Source organism: Heterodontus francisci, chromosome 20 (assembly GCF_036365525.1).
Source record: "Heterodontus francisci isolate sHetFra1 chromosome 20, sHetFra1.hap1, whole genome shotgun sequence".
NCBI classification, from domain to species: Eukaryota; Metazoa; Chordata; class Chondrichthyes; order Heterodontiformes; family Heterodontidae; genus Heterodontus; species Heterodontus francisci.
Window position 1 is genome coordinate 84,232,023 of NC_090390.1, and position 17,144 is coordinate 84,249,166.

The 17,144-nt window shown below is 50.8% G+C and overlaps 1 protein-coding gene across 2 annotated transcripts in view; it reads left to right on the forward strand.

The window, feature by feature from the left end:
- The window catches only part of abcc2 (ATP-binding cassette, sub-family C (CFTR/MRP), member 2), a 108,518-nt gene that overhangs the window by 78,312 nt on the left and 13,062 nt on the right, over positions 1 to 17,144 (forward strand). The window contains exons 24-26 of one of the 2 annotated variants that reach the window (XM_068053164.1): positions 5,798 to 5,953; positions 14,049 to 14,248; positions 15,121 to 15,247. In XM_068053164.1, the coding sequence (XP_067909265.1) occupies positions 5,798 to 5,953; positions 14,049 to 14,248; positions 15,121 to 15,247 (483 nt within the window). The remainder of the gene's footprint in view (positions 1 to 5,797; positions 5,954 to 14,048; positions 14,249 to 15,120; positions 15,248 to 17,144) is intronic. The other variant, XM_068053165.1, reaches the window with a different exon arrangement.

A 17,144-nucleotide genomic window follows, 5' to 3' on the forward strand; every position in this document is an offset into this window, starting at 1 on the left:
GTGTGGGCGTCGCTGGCCAGGCCAGCGTTTATTGCCCATCCCTAATTGCCCTTGAGAAGGTGGTGGTGAGCTGCCTTCTTGAACCACTACAGTCCACGTGGGGTAGGTACACCCACAGTGCTGTTAGGAAGGGAGTTCCAGGATTTTGACCCAGCGACAGTGAAGGAACGGCGATATAGTTCCAAGTCAGGATGCTGTGTGACTTGGAGGGGAACTTGCAGGTGGTGGTGTTCCCATGCATTTGCTGCCCTTGTCCTTCTAAGTGGTAGAGATCGCGGGTTTGGAAGGTGCTGTCAAGTTAGCTGATCAAGCCTCACACATGGGACGACACTCACTTGTGCAAGTTAGTGGGAGGGCTACAAGTGACCAAGAAATGGTCACCTCGGATTGAGTAAGAGGAAGGGAAAAGGAAGAAAATGAAAGTTTTTCGACTGAAAAAAAACTTTCATCAATTAACGATAAGCACTTTTGCCAAAAGCTAATGCTCCCCGAATGTGATCTGCTCCTGGTTTAGCAGATTTTTTGGGGGTGGCAAGTGTTCACTTTATTTGAATGAAGTGATTTAATACAAGGCGACAGTAAATAATTACATCTGGATGGTTGTTCCCATTACAAGACATGAGCATCAGTCCTATAGTTAAATGAAGCAAAGCACTGATGTAATAGTTACTTGTACTATGAGTTAGACCTGTCCAACTGGGTAAAAACCACAGCCCAAAGGCACTTAGAAAAGGTTTAACAAAGCATGAATTTGAATTACATTAATCATGGCAAATAGATTTCAATTTTTATTTGACAATGATCTTTGAATTTTGCTCTCTTCATGATCACATACCAACATTAAGAAGAGAGACTCTGGTCATTCGTTGGGCTACGTGTAGCAGACATTGCAGGAATGCTTCCATCACAGCTGATGCAGTGATCAGCATGACACCATGTACAGTGGTGAGATAGGGGCTCAGTCCTGTTACCATACCACTGAGTTTATACTGTCAGCTGCACTACTGCCTGGGGTCAAGGTCCTTGGTGGGGTGGGGGGGGTGGGGGGGTGGGCAGTGTCAGAGGGTGAGTCATGACAGCGTTTATTTGCAGCATATTTGGGTTGGGCCAGATTTCTGATTGGCCCCCTTGGAGACAAGACACACCCAACCACTCGGGTGGAATGTGTAATTTAATCCTGTCATTGTCAGGTGGGCACCAAAGCTCACAGTGCTAGTACTACTTATTCCAGAGAACAGACATTGCTTGCACTCCTGGGTTAGGAGCATTCACAGACCTCACAGTCTCACAGTACCGTGTTCAGAGAAAGAAGGACCTGTATTTATTTAGCACCTTTCATGACCACCGATCATCTCAAAGCGCCTTGCCGCTAATGAAGTACTTTTAAAGTGTAGTCACTGTTTTACTGTAGGAAGTATGGCAGCCAATTTGCACACAGCAAGCTCCCACAAACAGCAATGTGACATTGATTGAGCGGTAAATATTAGCCAGGACACTGGGGAGAACTCCCCTACTCTGCTTCAAAATAGTGTCATGGGATCTTTTACACCCATCTGAGAGGGTAGACAGGGCCTTGGTTTAAAATCTCATCTGAAAGACAGGATCGCTGCCAGTGCAGCACTCCCTCAGTACTACACTAGAGCGATAGTCTTGATTTTTGTGCGCAAGGCCTGGCCAGAGTGGGAGGTGAACCCACAATCTTCTGAGTCAGAGGCGAGAGTGCTACCAACCAAACCACAGCTGACATACAAAACACGCACTGCTCCCACTCCAAGTTCAGATAGGAAGGGCTGAGTGAGGGAGAGATTTCAACATAAAGGATGAGGATTTTAAAATTGAGGCGTTGCTGGACTAGGAGCCAGCGTAGGTCAGCGAGCACGGGGGGTGATGGCTGAACAGGACTGAGAATAAGTTAGGATACGTGCAGCAGAGTTTTCGATGAGTTCAAGTTCATTTGAGGTGGAAGCTGTGAGGCTGACCAGGAGAACAGTGGAGTAACCAAGTCTGTCTAATAACATGTATGTAATATAATGCACACTCATTTTTGTTTTTAAGGACAACAACCCCAATTTCTCCAGTCTCTCCACACACCTGAAGTCTTTCATCCTTTGTACCATCCTAGTAAATTTCCTCTGCACCATCTCTAACAGGCTTCTCTGCTTGTCCTGCCACCTTCAGTGCTTTGTCCAAGTCCACCAGCAGCTCTCAGAACCTACACCCCTTTTAAAATTGTATTATTTAGTTCACCTCATTCTTCCTACTTCTCCCCCTCCCCAAGTTCCAGGCCCTTATTAACTGTTTATTAATTGAATGTTTAATCATATTCAGGTGGTGGGCTTTAACTAGGGATTCGCTTACACTCCGATATATAGGAACAGACTGAAACTGTGGTGGTTGGGTTTGGAGGTGCATGTTTGTAATGTGTAGCTGCAAATGAAGCTGATAGTGTGTATGGACCAGGCTCCAGTTCCATCCTTCAGTGCCTCGCTATCTGGAATAGAAGACCCCCCCTATTGTGCATACCTCCACCCCCTTTAAACACTCCCTCCCCACCCCCTTCCTCACTCCCTCCTCACCCCCTTCCTCACTCCCTCCTCACCCCCTTCCTCACTCCCTCCTCTGGGCAGATCCTTATGAAATATCCAGGCAACAACAAAAAGGAGGAGAGCTGGCATCAAAGCCCTTTCACCATCTTCCCCGTCTGACACTCAGGAAGGAACCATCCTCCAAGCTCACAATAAAAAAAAGTCTAATGGGGTATATTTCTTGGGCTGTTGTCGGTAGGTTTTAGAGGCATTCAGCCCCTTGCGCCTGTTTTGCTATTCAATTAGATCATGAGTGGTCTGTATCTTAACTGCAACTACCTGCCTTGGGTCTGTATCCCTTAATCCCCTTATCCAACAGAAATCTATCAATCCCAGTTTTGCAATTTTCAATTGACCCCCAGCCTCAACAGCTTTTGGGGAAGAGAGTTCCAGATTTCCACTCCCATTTTTGTAAAGAATTGCTTCCTGACATCACCCCTGAACGGCCTGGCACGAATTTTAAGGTTCTGCCCCCTTGTTCTGGATGCCCCAACCAGAGGAAATAGTTTCTCTCTATCTGCCCTATCAACTAATTTAATTTTGGAATCATAGAATTATACAGCACAGGAGGAGGCCATTCTACCCCTCATGCCTTTGCTGGCTTTTTACATAGAAAATAGGAGCAGGAGTAGGCCATTCAGCCCTTCGAGCCTGCTCCGCCATTCATTATGATCATGGCTGATCATCCAACTCAGTAACCTGTTCCGGCTTTCGCCCCATATCCTTTGATCCCTTTCACCCCAAGAGCTATATCTAACTCCTTCTTGAAAACATACAATGTTTTGGCCTCAACTGCTTTCTGTGGTAGTTCACAGGTTCACCACTCTCTGGGTGAAGAAATTTCTCCTCATCTCAGTCCTGAAAGGTTTACCCCGTATTCTTAGACTATGACCCCTGGTTCTGGACTCCCCCACCATCGGGAACATCCTTCCTGCATCTACCCTGTCAAGTCCTGTTAGAATTTTATAGGTTTCTATGAGATCCCCCCTCACTCTTCTGAATTCCAGTGAATATAATCCTATCCGGTTCAATCTCTCCTCAGATGTCAGTCCCACCATCCCAGGAATCAGTCTGGTAAACCTTCGCTACACTCCCTCTATAGCAAGAACATTCTTCCTCAGATAAGGAGACCAAAACGGCACACAATATTCCAGGTGTGGCCTAACCAAGGCCCTGTATAATTGCAGCAAGACATCCCTGCTTCTGTACTCGAATCCTCTCGCTCTGAAGGCCAACATACCATTTGCCTTTTTTACCGCCTGTTGCACCTGCATGCTTACCTTCAGCGACTGGTGTACGAGATCACCCAGGTCTTGTTGCATATTCCCCTTTCTCAGTTTATAGCCTTTCAGATAATAATCTGCCTTCCTATTTTTGCTATCAAAATGGATAACCTCACATTTATCCACATTATACTGCATCTGCCATGCATTTGCCCACTCACTCAACTTGTCCAAATCACCCTGAAGTCTCTCTGCATCCTCCTCACAACTCACCCTCCCACCCAGTTTTGTGTCATCTGCAAATTTGGAGATATTACATTTAGTTCCCTCATCTAAATCATTAATATATATTGTGAATAGCTGGGGTCCTAGCACCGATCCCTGCGTTAGCCCACTACTCACTGCCTATCATTCGGAAAAAGACCCATTTATCCCTACTCTTTGTTTCCTGTCTGCCAACCAATTTTTTAACCATCGCAATACACTATCCCCAATCCCATGCAGTTAATTTTACATGCTGATCTCTTACGTGGGACTTTGTCGAAAGCCTTCTGAAAGTCCAAATAAACCACATCCACTGGCTCCCCCTCATCAACTCTACTAGTTACATCCTCAAAGAATTCTAGTAGATTTGTCAAGCATGATTTCCCTTTTGTAAATCCATGCTGACTCTATCTGATTCTACCACTGTTCTCTAAGTGCTCTGCTATAAAATCTTTGATAACAGACTCTAGAATTTTCTCCACTACCGACATCAGGCTGACTAGTCGATAATTCCCTGCTTTCTCTCTACCTCCCTTTTTAAATAGTGGGGCTACATTAGCTACCCTCCAATCTGTAGGAACTGTTCCAGAGTTTATAGAATCTTGGAAGATGACCACCAATGCATCCACTATTCCTAGGGCCACTTCCTTAAGTACTCTGGGATGCATACCATCAGGCCCTGGTGATTTATCGACCTTCAGTCCCATCAATTTCCCCAACACCATTTCTCGACTAATACTGATTTCTTTCAGTTCCTCTCTCTCACTAAGCCCTGTGTTCCGCAACATTTCTGGTATGATATTTGTGTCCTCCTTTGTGAAGACCGAACCTAAGTATGCATTTAGTTGGTCAGCCATTTCTTTATTCCCCATACTAAATTCCCCTGTTTCTGACTGTAAGGGACCTACATTTGTCTTCACCAATCTTTTTCTCTTCACATACCTATAGAAACTTTTACAGTCAGTTTTTATGTTCCCCGCAAGCTTACTCTTGTACTCTATTTTCCCCTTTTTAATCAATCCCTTGGTCCTCCTTTGCTGAATTCTAAACTGCTCCCAATCCTCAGGTCTGTTGTTTTTTCTGGCGAATTTATATGCCTCTTCCTTGGATCTAATGCAATTTCTAATTTCCCTTGTAAGCCATGGTTTGGCTACCTTTCCCGTTTTACTTTTGCGCCAGACAGGAATAAACAATTGTTGCAGTTCATCAATGTCGTCCCTTTAAATAATGTTTTTGAAAGATATGTCCAATCTAGTCCCACACTTCAGCTTTTTCCCCATAAACCTGCAAATAAGTCCTCTTAAAGTGCCTTCATTTGCCTAGCCCCAAACTCTAAAATTCTCTCTCTAAACATCTCCACCCCTCTACAGCTCTCTCCTCCTTTTAAGACAGTCTTTAAAACCTAGCTGTTTGACCAAGTGTTTAGTCACATTCCCATAATATCTCCTTATGTGGCTGTTAGTCAATTTTTGTCTGATTTTCGCTCCCGTGAAGCACCTTTGGGATATTTTATTACATTAAAGATGTTACATAAACAAAAGTTGTTTCCACTGAGTTTTGAAGGATCCTGTGGAATCTGCTTTTATCACCCATTCAGGTAGTGGGTTCCAGATCATCTTAAACACCTTGATTAGATCATCCCTGAATGTTCTTCACACAAGCGAATCCAATCCAAGGGAAGAGAGGTCTTTTTTAATTCTGACTTTTGCTTCTCTCCCTCTGCAGGACATTTATACGATCGATGAGGCAATCCCAATGTCGTTTCGTTCCTGGCTGTCTTGCTTCTTTGGTGTGCTCGGTACACTGTTGGTCATTTGCCTGGCTACACCTTATTTTGCCATTGTCATTGTACCACTTGCTGTCCTGTACTATTTCGTACAGGTAATGCTGATTGGGCTCTCACTGTCCTGATGTATCTAACCACAAGAATTCCTCGATAGCAGAATGATACCAGAACTGAGAGGGTGATACAGCTGGATTTGTTTTCTCTAGAAAAGAGAAGACTGAAGGGTGACCTGATTGAGGTTTTAATGTTATGAAAGAGTTTGATAAGGTAGATGTAGAGAAGCTGTTTCCACTACTGGGGGAGACCAGAACTAGGGGCCATAAATTCACTCATCAATCGGCAATTCAGGAGAAACTTCTTTACCCAGCGAGTGGTGAGAATGTGGAACTCGCTACCACAGGGAGTGGTTGAGGTGAATAGAATAGATGAATTTAAAAAGGAAGCTGGATAAACACATGAGGAAGAAAGGAATAGGAGAATATACAGATTGAGTGAAATGGAGTATTCAGAGTGGGGGGAGGCTTGTGTGGAGCATAGACCACTTGGGGCTAATGGACTCTTTCTGTGCTGTAAATACTATGTAATTCTATATAAAACACAGGCAAGCCCCTCTAGTTCACCTTCTACCATCCTGGCAGTCTCATGATACAATGATAATAGAGCTATTGATTAATCACAACGATCAATCTCTATCATTGAGTCGACAACTGACCCAGGCATGAGATGAGGAAAACTCCAGTGATGGAGAGCTTTGGGAACCATAGGTTGAAAGTCACTTGTTCCTCCCAAGCATTGTTAAACTCACCACATAACTCCTACGCTGTATCCCAAAATGTTGATTTCTGAAAATCTATCTATTATGCATTTAGTTATCAACTGGGGGTGAAGAGTTTTCTCCAGATCCATCCCTTTCCAGAAGGGAAGAATTTAAGCTGAGCTAGGGTTGGTGCAGTTTCCCTCAGTGCACTTTGGGCAGAGAGAGGAAATACATCCAAGGTTTCTGCTCCTGACCACCAGCCAGTCACCTCTTCTGGGAGTGTTTGATGGGGACAGTGCAGAGGGAGCTTTACTCTGTATCTAACCCCGTTTTTTTTTTTTTTCGTTTTTTCTTCATCGAGGGGGCCTTTATTCCTCAGGCCCCCTTTATGTACATAAACTTTAAAATAACTTTATTAAAACCAGATAAATGAACAAAAAACTCAAATTAAAATGCCATTCTCTGCATCAACGATGCACTCCAGTCCTTGCGGTGCCCACCGGTCGCGGAAGGCCTCAAGCGTACCGGCGGACACCGCATGCTCCTTCTCCAGGGACACCCGGGTGCGAACGTAACTGCGGAAGAGGGGCAGGCAATCAGGGAGGACGGACCCCCCGACGGCCCGCAACCTGGACATGTGAATTGCCACCTTGGCCAGGCCCAGGAGCAGACCGACGAGGAGATCCCCCTCCCGGCCCAAGCCCCTCCGCACCGGGTGCCCAAAGATCAGGAGCGTGGGACTGAAGTGCAGCCAGAATTTGAGGAGCAGCCCCTTCAGATACTCAAAGAGGGGCTGCAACCTCGCACACTCCGTATAAACATGGAACACGGACTCGTCCAGGCCGCAGAAAGTACAGGCGGCCTGGGAGTCCGTGAACCTACTTAAAAGTCTATTGCACGGGACTGCTCTGTGCAGCACCCTCCATCCCAGGTCCCCGATGTAAAGGGGGAAGACTCCCGCATAGAGAGACCTCCATCGGGGTTTCCCCTCGCCGCCAGATGGCAACGCGGACCGCCAGGGCGTGTCCGGCCGGCTGACGAGGGCGAGGAAGTGGAGAGTGTGCAGGAGCAGCCCGTACAGGAAACCCCTCCGCGCCGATTGGAATGGCACGGAGGGCATTTCCGAGAGGCGGCACGGGTTGTGCGGGACCGGCTCCCGAGGAGGGTTTCGGGACCTGGGTCCGATGAGCGGTTCCGGCCGAGCGGGGGGTCAGCTCGGCCGGGATCGCCCCGCACTCCCGAGCGCCCTTGCCACCCGCAGTGAGGGGCGTCCCGGGGGTTTCGGCTACTCCTCCGCCCGCCAGACCGTCCCCGGAGTCGGCCGCCCGGACAGCCGAGGCGCTCTCCTCCGCCGGCGGGGGAGCGCCCTGACTGGAGGCTACATGTTCCAGACTCGGAATAGATCCCGGTAAAAGACAGGCAACTCCCTCAGAGAGGCGCGGCTAACGGACTCCACCGGGAGCTGCGTGTCGTCTTGAAGGCAGTGACACTGGCGGAAAAAATACGTCGCCAGCGCACACCATCTGGGAGGACGCTCGACGTACAAGTATCTCTGCAGGGTCCGAAGGCGGAGAGTCGCAGCCTGGGTGTGGACGCACACCAGCGACTGACTGCCCTCCTCGATCGGGAGACTCAGGACCGCGGCAGAGTTTCCTCTTGCCCCAGAAGAAATCGACGAGTTTCTTCTGGATCTTGTTGGCAAATACAGGGGGCGGGGCCAAAGTGACCAACCGGTACCACAACATGGAGGCCACCAGTTGGTTTATGACCAACACTCGGCCCCTGTAGGAAAGCACTCGGAGCAGTCCTGTCCAGCGCCCCAGCCGAGCGGTGACTTTCGCTTCCAACTCCTGCCAGTTTGCCGGCCAGGCTTCCTCAGCGGGGCTCAGGTGGACTCCCAGATAGAGGAGGTGCGTGGTGCTCCACGCAAAAGGTGTCATCTCCTCCGGCAGGGAGTCCACCCGCCACTGACCAACCAGGAGTCTGGAACATTTCTCCCAATTGATCCTCGCGGAGGACGCGGCAGAAAAGGTCTGCTGGCAGTCGCGCATCCTCCGCAAGTCAACGGGATCTGTGATTGCGAGGAGCACGTCGTCGGCGTAAGCCGAGAGGACGACCCGCATGGCCGGCTCGCGCAGAGCCAATTCCGTCAACCTCCTGCGAAGCAGGCACAGGAAGGGCTCCACGCAGATGGTATACAATTGGCTGGACATGGGGCATCCCTGACGCATTCCTCTCCCAAAGCGAAGGGGCGCCGTCAAGGACCCGTTAACTTTGACGAGACACTCAGCGGCGGCGTATAAAAGTCGGACTCGGGCCGCAGAGTCCCGAAAAGGTAATTGTGATCCACCCTGTCGAACGCCTTCTCCTGATCGAGGGAGAGAAAGGCGACCGACTGACCAGTCCTCTGGGAAAGATGGATCAGGTCCCGGACCAGGAGGATGTTGTCCTGGATGGACCGGTCCGGGACCGTTTAGGACTGGTCGGGGTGGATCATGTGGGCCAGCACGGAGCCCAGGCAGGTAGACATAGCACGGGCAAAGATCTTATAATCCGTGCTGAGGAGGGAGACCGGACGCCAGTTTTTAAGCAGGCGGAGATCGCCCCTCTTCGGCAGCAGGACGATGACCGCCCTGCGCCACGAGAGGGGCATCTCCCCGGTCGCCAGGCTTTCCCCCAGGACCCATGCGTAATCGTCCCCCAGGACGTCCCAGAACGCCCTGAGGAACTCCACGGTCAACCCATCCAGCCCTGGGGATTTGCCCCTCGAGAGCTGGTGGAGGGCGCCAGTCAGCTCCGCCAACGTGAGCGGAGCCTCCAATCCTTCGGCGCCCTCCGGGCTGACCTGCGGCAGGTCCTCCCACAAAACTCTGCGCGCATCCTTGCTGGACGGATCCGGAGAGAACAACGCACTGTAATAAGTAAGGACCAGGAGGCCCATTCCCTCCGGATCCGTGATGGAGGATCTGTCGTCGGCCAGCAGCTCAACGAGCTGCTTACGGACCCCCCGCCATTTTTCCAGCGAGTAGAAGAAGGGTGAGGCGCGGTCCAAATCTTCCAGGATCTGGATCCGCGACCTCACGTACTCGCCTCGGGACCCTATGAGCTGCAGGTCCCTCAGCGCGCCCTTCTTCTCTTTGTACGCCTGCCACAGGGCCGGGTCCATGACGGCATGACCGAGGCGGGACTCCAAGTCGAGCACCTCCCTCTCAAGGCGCCCGATCTCGGCTTCCCGCCTCTTGGTCGACCCCTTCGCGTACTCCTGACAGAAGACGCGAATGTGTCTTGCCCACATCCCACCATAGCCTCAAGGAGGGGAAGCCCTCCCGCTTCCTTCTCCAGTCGGACCAGAATCGACAGAACGAGTCCCGAAATCGCACGTCCTCCAGCAGCCGGTTGTTAAAGTGCCAGTACGCGGACCCCGCCCGCGTGCGGAGCGGAGTGAACTCCGCCCACACCAGGTGGTGGTCCGAGCACGGCACCAGCCGCATGGAGGCCGTCGAGACGCGGGAGACGTACGCCTGCGAAATGTAGAGGCGGTCGATTCGGGACCCCCCTCCTCCAGACCTCCACGTGAAGGCGCTGGAGTCGGGATGGAGATTCCGCCAGACGTCCACCAAGTTAAGGGAGCTGATCAGTCCCCTCAACTTCTCCACCGACGCTTGGCCGCGCTGGGGACCGGAGCGATCCCCCACCTCGAGGGGGCAGTTAAAATCCCCCCCCGAGGATGATGCACTCGCCGCTATCGATGGAGCTCAAGAGAGCGGACACTTCTTCAAAGAAGCGCGCTTGCAACGCGCCGGGCCTGGGCGCGTACACGTTCACAAAGTGGAGCGGCACGCTACCCAGGCGAACGGCGAGGTGGAGCAAGCGGCCCGGCACTAGCTCCTTGACCCCCAAGATCTCCGGCTGAAAAGTCGGGGCCAACAAGATAGCCACCCCACTAGAAATAGGGGTGAGGTGACTCATGTAGACCCCACCCTGCCACTCCAGGACCCAGGTGGCTTCGTCTCCCGGAACGGTGTGGGTTTCCTGCAGAAAGCTCACCGCGTATCTCCCTTCCCCAAGGAATGAGAGATTGTGAAATCTGCGGTGAGCCCCCCTGCTGCCGTTGATGTTGAGGCTGGCTATGGTTATCTTCATGTCAAAGGTACTTAAAACCCGTCACAAACACCTCACTGTGAGGAGGGAGTGGAAGTGCACCTGGCCCTCCACCCCCCAGCAACCCATTGAGGAACACATTAAAACGGCGCCTCTCAACCAGTTTCACGTCCGCGCGCTTGCCTGCTTAATTCAGGGCGGCACGGACGGACTGTATGATCAGCGCCAGATTCGACCAGCGGTCGAGGGCCAGCCGAACTTTATTGCAGCAGCCCCTGCAAACCGCAAGGAAATCCCGGAGTTCCGCCGTGGGGATGAGAGGAGATTCGGTGGGAGGCACGAGGGACTCCACCACCTCACTGGCGATGGAATCAAGATCATCCTCCGTGCCCCCCACCGAATCCCCATCCTCCTCCGGGTCGTCACCGCCAGCGGCCGACACGCCCACCGCTCACTGTGGGGCGGACGTCCCGGCCGCGCCAGCTGGTCCCGCCTCCGTCACGAACCCACCCCCAGGATCGATGGCGGAGGAGTCCTCTCTGGGTTCTATTGTGAAACTGGAGCCTGTCGGCACCAGCGGATCAGGACCCCCCTCCACCTCCGTCCCCAGACCAATGAGTGGTCCAGGGGAGACAGAAGTTCCCGACTCCGGAAAACCAGCCGGAGCCGAGACTGGAGGCGGAGAGAGGAGGCCATCTCCCGCTCCGCCAGCACCCACAGGCCCAGCAGATGGGGCAGCATTCTCGGTTATAACCGGGTCGGGTGTCTCTAGGTTGGTGGTGGACTCCGGCTGGGAGGGCCGACCCTCTGGGGTCTCGCCCTCCCCTTCACTCAGGGCACCCAACCCAGTAGCAGTGGCAGAATGGGCGGAGTTCCCAGGCTCCCCCACCACAAGCAGGGCCCCACTTACTCCTTCAGGAGGGGCCTCATGTACCGGGGCCTTCCCCTCCCCTCCATCCTGAGGAATAGGGAGCTCCTGCCCGGACTTTATAGCCTTGGTGGTAGCGGTAGGGGAAACCTGGGGACCCGGGACAGGAGACAGCTCCCCTCCAACAGATGGGCCCTGCGCCTCAGGGCCCCTCATTACCTCTGTGGAGGGATGCCTTCTCCTCTTTTTCCCACCAGGGCGCAGAGGCTTAGAGACCTCCATATCATCAGAGGCCTCCACCTCCACACACTCCTTTTTTTTATTCACCCTGGGCCTGAGCCCAGCCCTGGGGCAAGTTGACTTCCCGAGACCGGGCTTTGTGCTGAGCTCAGACTCTGGTAGTGTCACGGTGTCCAGGGGACGCGCCTCTCGATGTTTATTTCTCCTCCGCGCCTTCCTACCACTTGGACGGTCACCCCCCTCCCTGCCGGAGGCCGTGAAAACCACAGCCTCCGGTACCGACTGAATGGTATCTGGTGGAGGTGTAGGGGGGGTGGGAGGAGGTGCAGCGTCGCCACCCTGGGCCGCCGAGTTGGAGTTGACAGCTGGGAGATTGGGGCAGTTCTTACGAACATGCCCCACCCCCTTACAGACATGGCACCGCACCCCGTCCTAGGTCCAGAAGACGCGGTTGGCCGTCCCCTGGAATTCTACATTAAAGTGGCCCTCTGTCACCTCCTCCCGCGCCAGCTGCATGAATAACTGGCGGCGGAAGGAGTACACGTGTCGGAGGCTGTTCTCCCGAAGACCGAGCGGGACTGGGGTGAGCCCCGTCTTTACCTCCCCCAGATGGTGCAGGTGGGGAAGGAGGAGCACACCAGGGATGAAGGGTGGGACATTGGATAGAATGAGCCTTTGTGCAGTGGCCTCCAGAGGGTCCACTGGCAGAAAGGTCCCGCCCACGGTGAGCCCCTTGCTCAGAGCCAAGGACACCGCCCGCTCGGTCTTCAGGAATAACACTGCCTTCCCATACATTTTAGAGACCGTAACAATGGTCGAAGGGCCGACAACCTCGGCCATTGCTTTCACACATGCCTCTATAGTCATGTTCGGGTGGACGTAACTCTTGACCCCATGCTTCGATGTTAATAAAGCAAACGGTGACGGGGCAACAGGTGCAGGTGCAGCTGCAGCAGCCACAGCAGCATATGTACGGGAAGGCCCCGCCACTGGTGAAGGAGGGCTTGCCATAGGGTCTAAGAGCCACGTCCAGCCCCAAGAAACAAAACAAATTTACACAATTGAAACAAAAAAAAGCAAACTTTAAACAAAGTGGAGTGGGAGTAGAGGAGGATGGGCTAGGATGGTAAAGGAAAAGGGGAGGATAGGTGACTGAGGCGACTGAGTGGAGGAAGGGAGAGAAAGGCTGAAAAGGATGTTTGATCCAACTGCCAGTTGGAGCACCTTTATAACAATTAGACCAAAACTGTTTGTTGTCTTCCAGTTGGGGGAGGCTTCTTCGCCCGGGTTGGCTGGAGCCGCCCGGTACTCTCCTCTTCTGATTTTAAACAAGAGAGTCTTCACCCGGGCAACTCCAGCTGTCCCGAGCAGGCAGTTGGGGTGGGGAGGGAGCTCCCTGTGTACAAACACCAATACAAATACAGGGACCCCTACTGGATTTGGCTGCCCCACCCCTGAGTCTTCCGGCCTCTTCTCCCTCCCCCAAACAGTTCAAACTTAGAGTCTTTCAGGTGCCCTGACACCCACCTCTCCAGAACAATTGCAGCCTTCCTTGATGGTTTCCCTCCACTCTGTATTCACCTTTCTCCAGTCTCTCTCCCCAGTTGCTGCAGTTTCCACTCTCCACTCTGTATTCACCTTTCTCCAGTCTCTCTCCCCAGTTGCTGCAGTTTCCACTCTCCACTCTGTATTCACCTTTCTCCAGTCTCTCTCCCCAGTTGCTGCAGTTTCCACTCTCCACTCTGTATTCACCTTTCTCCAGTCTCTCTCCCCAGTTGCTGCAGTCTCCACTCTCCACTCTGTATTTACCTTTCTCCAGTCTCTCTCCCCAGTTGCTCCACTCTCCACACTCCACTCTGCAGTTGGTGCAGCTGCTCCCCCTGATTGCTGGCAGGAAATGCTCCAAATTGCCGAGCCAATCCCAGTGCTGTACCTGTCCTGGGAGTGTTTGATGGGGACAGTGTCGAGGGAGCTTAAATTTGTCTGCCAGTATTGAGAAAGTAGCATCCAGTTGAGAGGCTGATACTGAGTAAGAATGTTTGTGTTTTTAATCTTCATTCGTAATATCAATGGGCCAGTTTAAAACTGCACCATGGGTCTGTTATTATTTGGACCTCAAAGCTACATGATGGAATGCCAATCATTCACTGCTCGACTCCAATCGACAAAAGCAGCAAATCTTTTGTCTCAGACGAATGACCGTAGAATCTGTTGTCATTTGCAGAGATTTTATGTTGTCACGTCCCGGCAGCTTCGGCGGTTGGATTCAGTGACCAGGTCCCCCATCTACTCGCACTTTGGCGAGACTGTGACTGGGTTGCCAGTAATCCGAGCCTATGGACACCAGGCCCGATTCCTGAAGAACAATGAGACAATTATGGATGGAAACCAGAAATGTGTCTTTCCCTGGATTGTGGCAAACAGGTACTAATCTGTGTGTTTGCTCGTGCTTTCTTAACATGTTTGTGAAGTGGTGAAGACACCATAACCACTGTGTGGGACCCCATGGAGTTTGAAAGGAGCAGAATAATCAATCGGTTATCGAATCTATCAGCACAGAAGGAGGCCATTTGGCCCCTCGTGCCTGTTCCGGCTCTTTGAATGAGCTATCCAATTAATCCCATTCCTCCTGCTGTTTCCTCATAGCTGTGCAAAATTTTCGTTTTCAAGTATTTATCCAGTTCCATTTTGAAAGTTACTATTGAATCTGCTTCCACCACCCTTTCAGGCAGCGCGTTCCAGATCACAACAACTCACTGTGTAAAAAATATTCTCCTCATCTCCACCCCACCCCGATTCTTTTGCCAATTACCTTAAAATCTCTGTCCTCTGATTACTGACCCTCCTGCCAGTGGAAACAGTTTCTCCCTATCTATTCTATCAAAACCCCTCATAATTTTAAACACCTCTATTAAACCTCCTCAGATTTAAGTAGGTGTAATCTGGGGCTACATTAACATTTAGACTTTAGTTTGTATGCAAGAGAAATGAAGAGGGTAGATTTTGCTCTAACAGTGCAGCTCTCCCTCAGTACCGCACTGGGAGCGTCAGCCTGGATTATGTGCTTAAGTCTCTGGAATGGGGCTTGAACCCATAAACTTCTGACTCCGAGGTAAGAGTGGCTATCAAATGAACCACAGCTGACACCTAGATAAGTCACTGCATGTGAAATCTGTTTGTTTCTGAGAGGCCTGTATAAGGATCTACATTTGATGTGTTTGTATTTAGCCTGTACACTGTTAGCAGTCTGCTCCACTGTAGCTCTAAGGTAACCATCACCATGTATTTTGATGCAGGTGGCTTGCAGTCCGATTGGAGACTGTTGGCAATTTCGTGGTGTTCTTTGCTGCGCTGTTTTCTGTTCTATCCAAAGGCAAGCTGGATAGTGGGCTGGTTGGGCTCTCCATTTCATATGCATTAAATGTGAGTACAACTCTTTGGTGTTTCCCGTGGCAGATGCAGAATGGTTGGATTGATTTGGATCTTCTACATTTCTCGCGTTGGGTCCAAAACCCTACGACTAAATGTTTCCATTCCATCTGGTTCTAACCATGGCCCTCGTGCAGATAGGATGCGTAAACTCATTGGGACTACCAGTATTTTCAGGCCCACCTTGTATTGTTGCCAGTACACCTGCTCAATGGCAACCAGAGAGGTCAATAAATGCCAGCCTTGTCAGTGATTCTCACATCCCAAGAATGAATAATAAAAATCAGTTGCTCCTCTCTGAGAGGGATTATTATAGAATCGTAGAAATGCTGTTCCAGGAGGAGGTCATTCAGTCCACCCTGGCCTTGCCAGTGCCAGCTTCCCTACTAAAGCTAGCGACTCTAATCCCAAACCCCGTACTGTTTCCTCACTCCCTTCAATATTTACTTTCAGCAAGCGTTTCAAATGAAATTTCATCTCAGGTATCCTGACTGACCAAGCTTCAGTGGCCCCTTGTCTTAATGCAGTCCTTATTTTAAGAGCCCTTCTACCTTTCTAATCCAATTCTAAAGTTATGTGCAGTTACTCGAGCTTCCTCAGAAGAATGAATGAGTTAAGGGCCTCAGCTATTTACACTCTCTATTAATGACTTGGACGAAGAGACAGAGAGTAATGTATCTTAGTTTGCTGATGATACAAAGCTCGGTGGAAAGGTAAGCTGCAGGGAGGATGTGGAGAGGTTGCAAAGAGATATAGACAGGTTAAGTGAGTGGGCAACAAGATGGCAAATGGAGTATAATGTAGGGAAGTGTGAAGTTGTTCACTTTGGTCGTAAAAACAGAAAAGCAGAATATTTTTTAAATGGTGTGAAATTAGTAAGTGTTGATGTTCAGAGAGACTTGGGGGAATTCATACAAGGAACGCACAAAGTTAACATGTAGGTGCAGCAGGCCATTAGGAAGGCAAACGGCCTGTTGGCCTTTATTGCAAGGGGATTGGAGTACAGGAATAAAGAAGTCTTACTAAAATTGTACAGGGATTTGGTGAGACCGCACCTGGAATACTGTGTGCAGTTTTGGTCTCCACATTTAAGAAAGGATATACTTGCACTGGAGGCAGTGCAGTGAAGATTTACTAAATTGGTCCCTGGGATGAGGAGGATGTCCTATGATGAGAGGCTGAATAAATTGGGCCGATATTCTCTGGAGTTTAGAAGAATGAGAGGTGATCTAATTGAGACACACAAGATTCTGAAAGGGCTTGATAGGGTAGAAGTTGAGAGATTGCTCCCACTGGTCAGGGAATCTAGAACACGGGGACACAGTCTCAGGATAAGGGGTCAATCATTCAGGGCTGAGATGAAGAGAAATTACTTCACCCAAAGGGTTGTGAAGCTTTGGAATTCTCTACCCCAGAGGGCTGTGGATGCTCCATCATTGAATACATTTAAGGCTGAGATAGATAGAGTTTTGGTCTCTCAGGGAATCAAGGGATATGGGGAGCGGGCAGGAAAGTGGAATTGAAGCCCAAGATCAGTCATGATCAGGGTGGCGCAGTGGTTAGCACCGCAGCCTCACAGCTCCAGCGACCCGGGTTTGATTCTGGGTACTGCCTGTGCAGAGATTGCAAGTTCTCCCTGTGACCGCGTGGTTTTCGCCGGGTGCTCTGGTTTCCTCCCACAGCCAAAGACTTGCAGGTTGATGGGTGAATTGGCCATTGTAAAATTGTCCCCAGTGTAGGTAGGTGGTAGGAGAATTGAGGGAAGGTGCGGATGTGGTAGGAATATGGGATTAATGTAGGATTGGTATAAATGGGTGGTTGATGGTCGGCACAGACTCGGTGGGCCGAAGGGCCTGTTTCAGTGCTGTAACTGTAAATAAATAAAAAAATA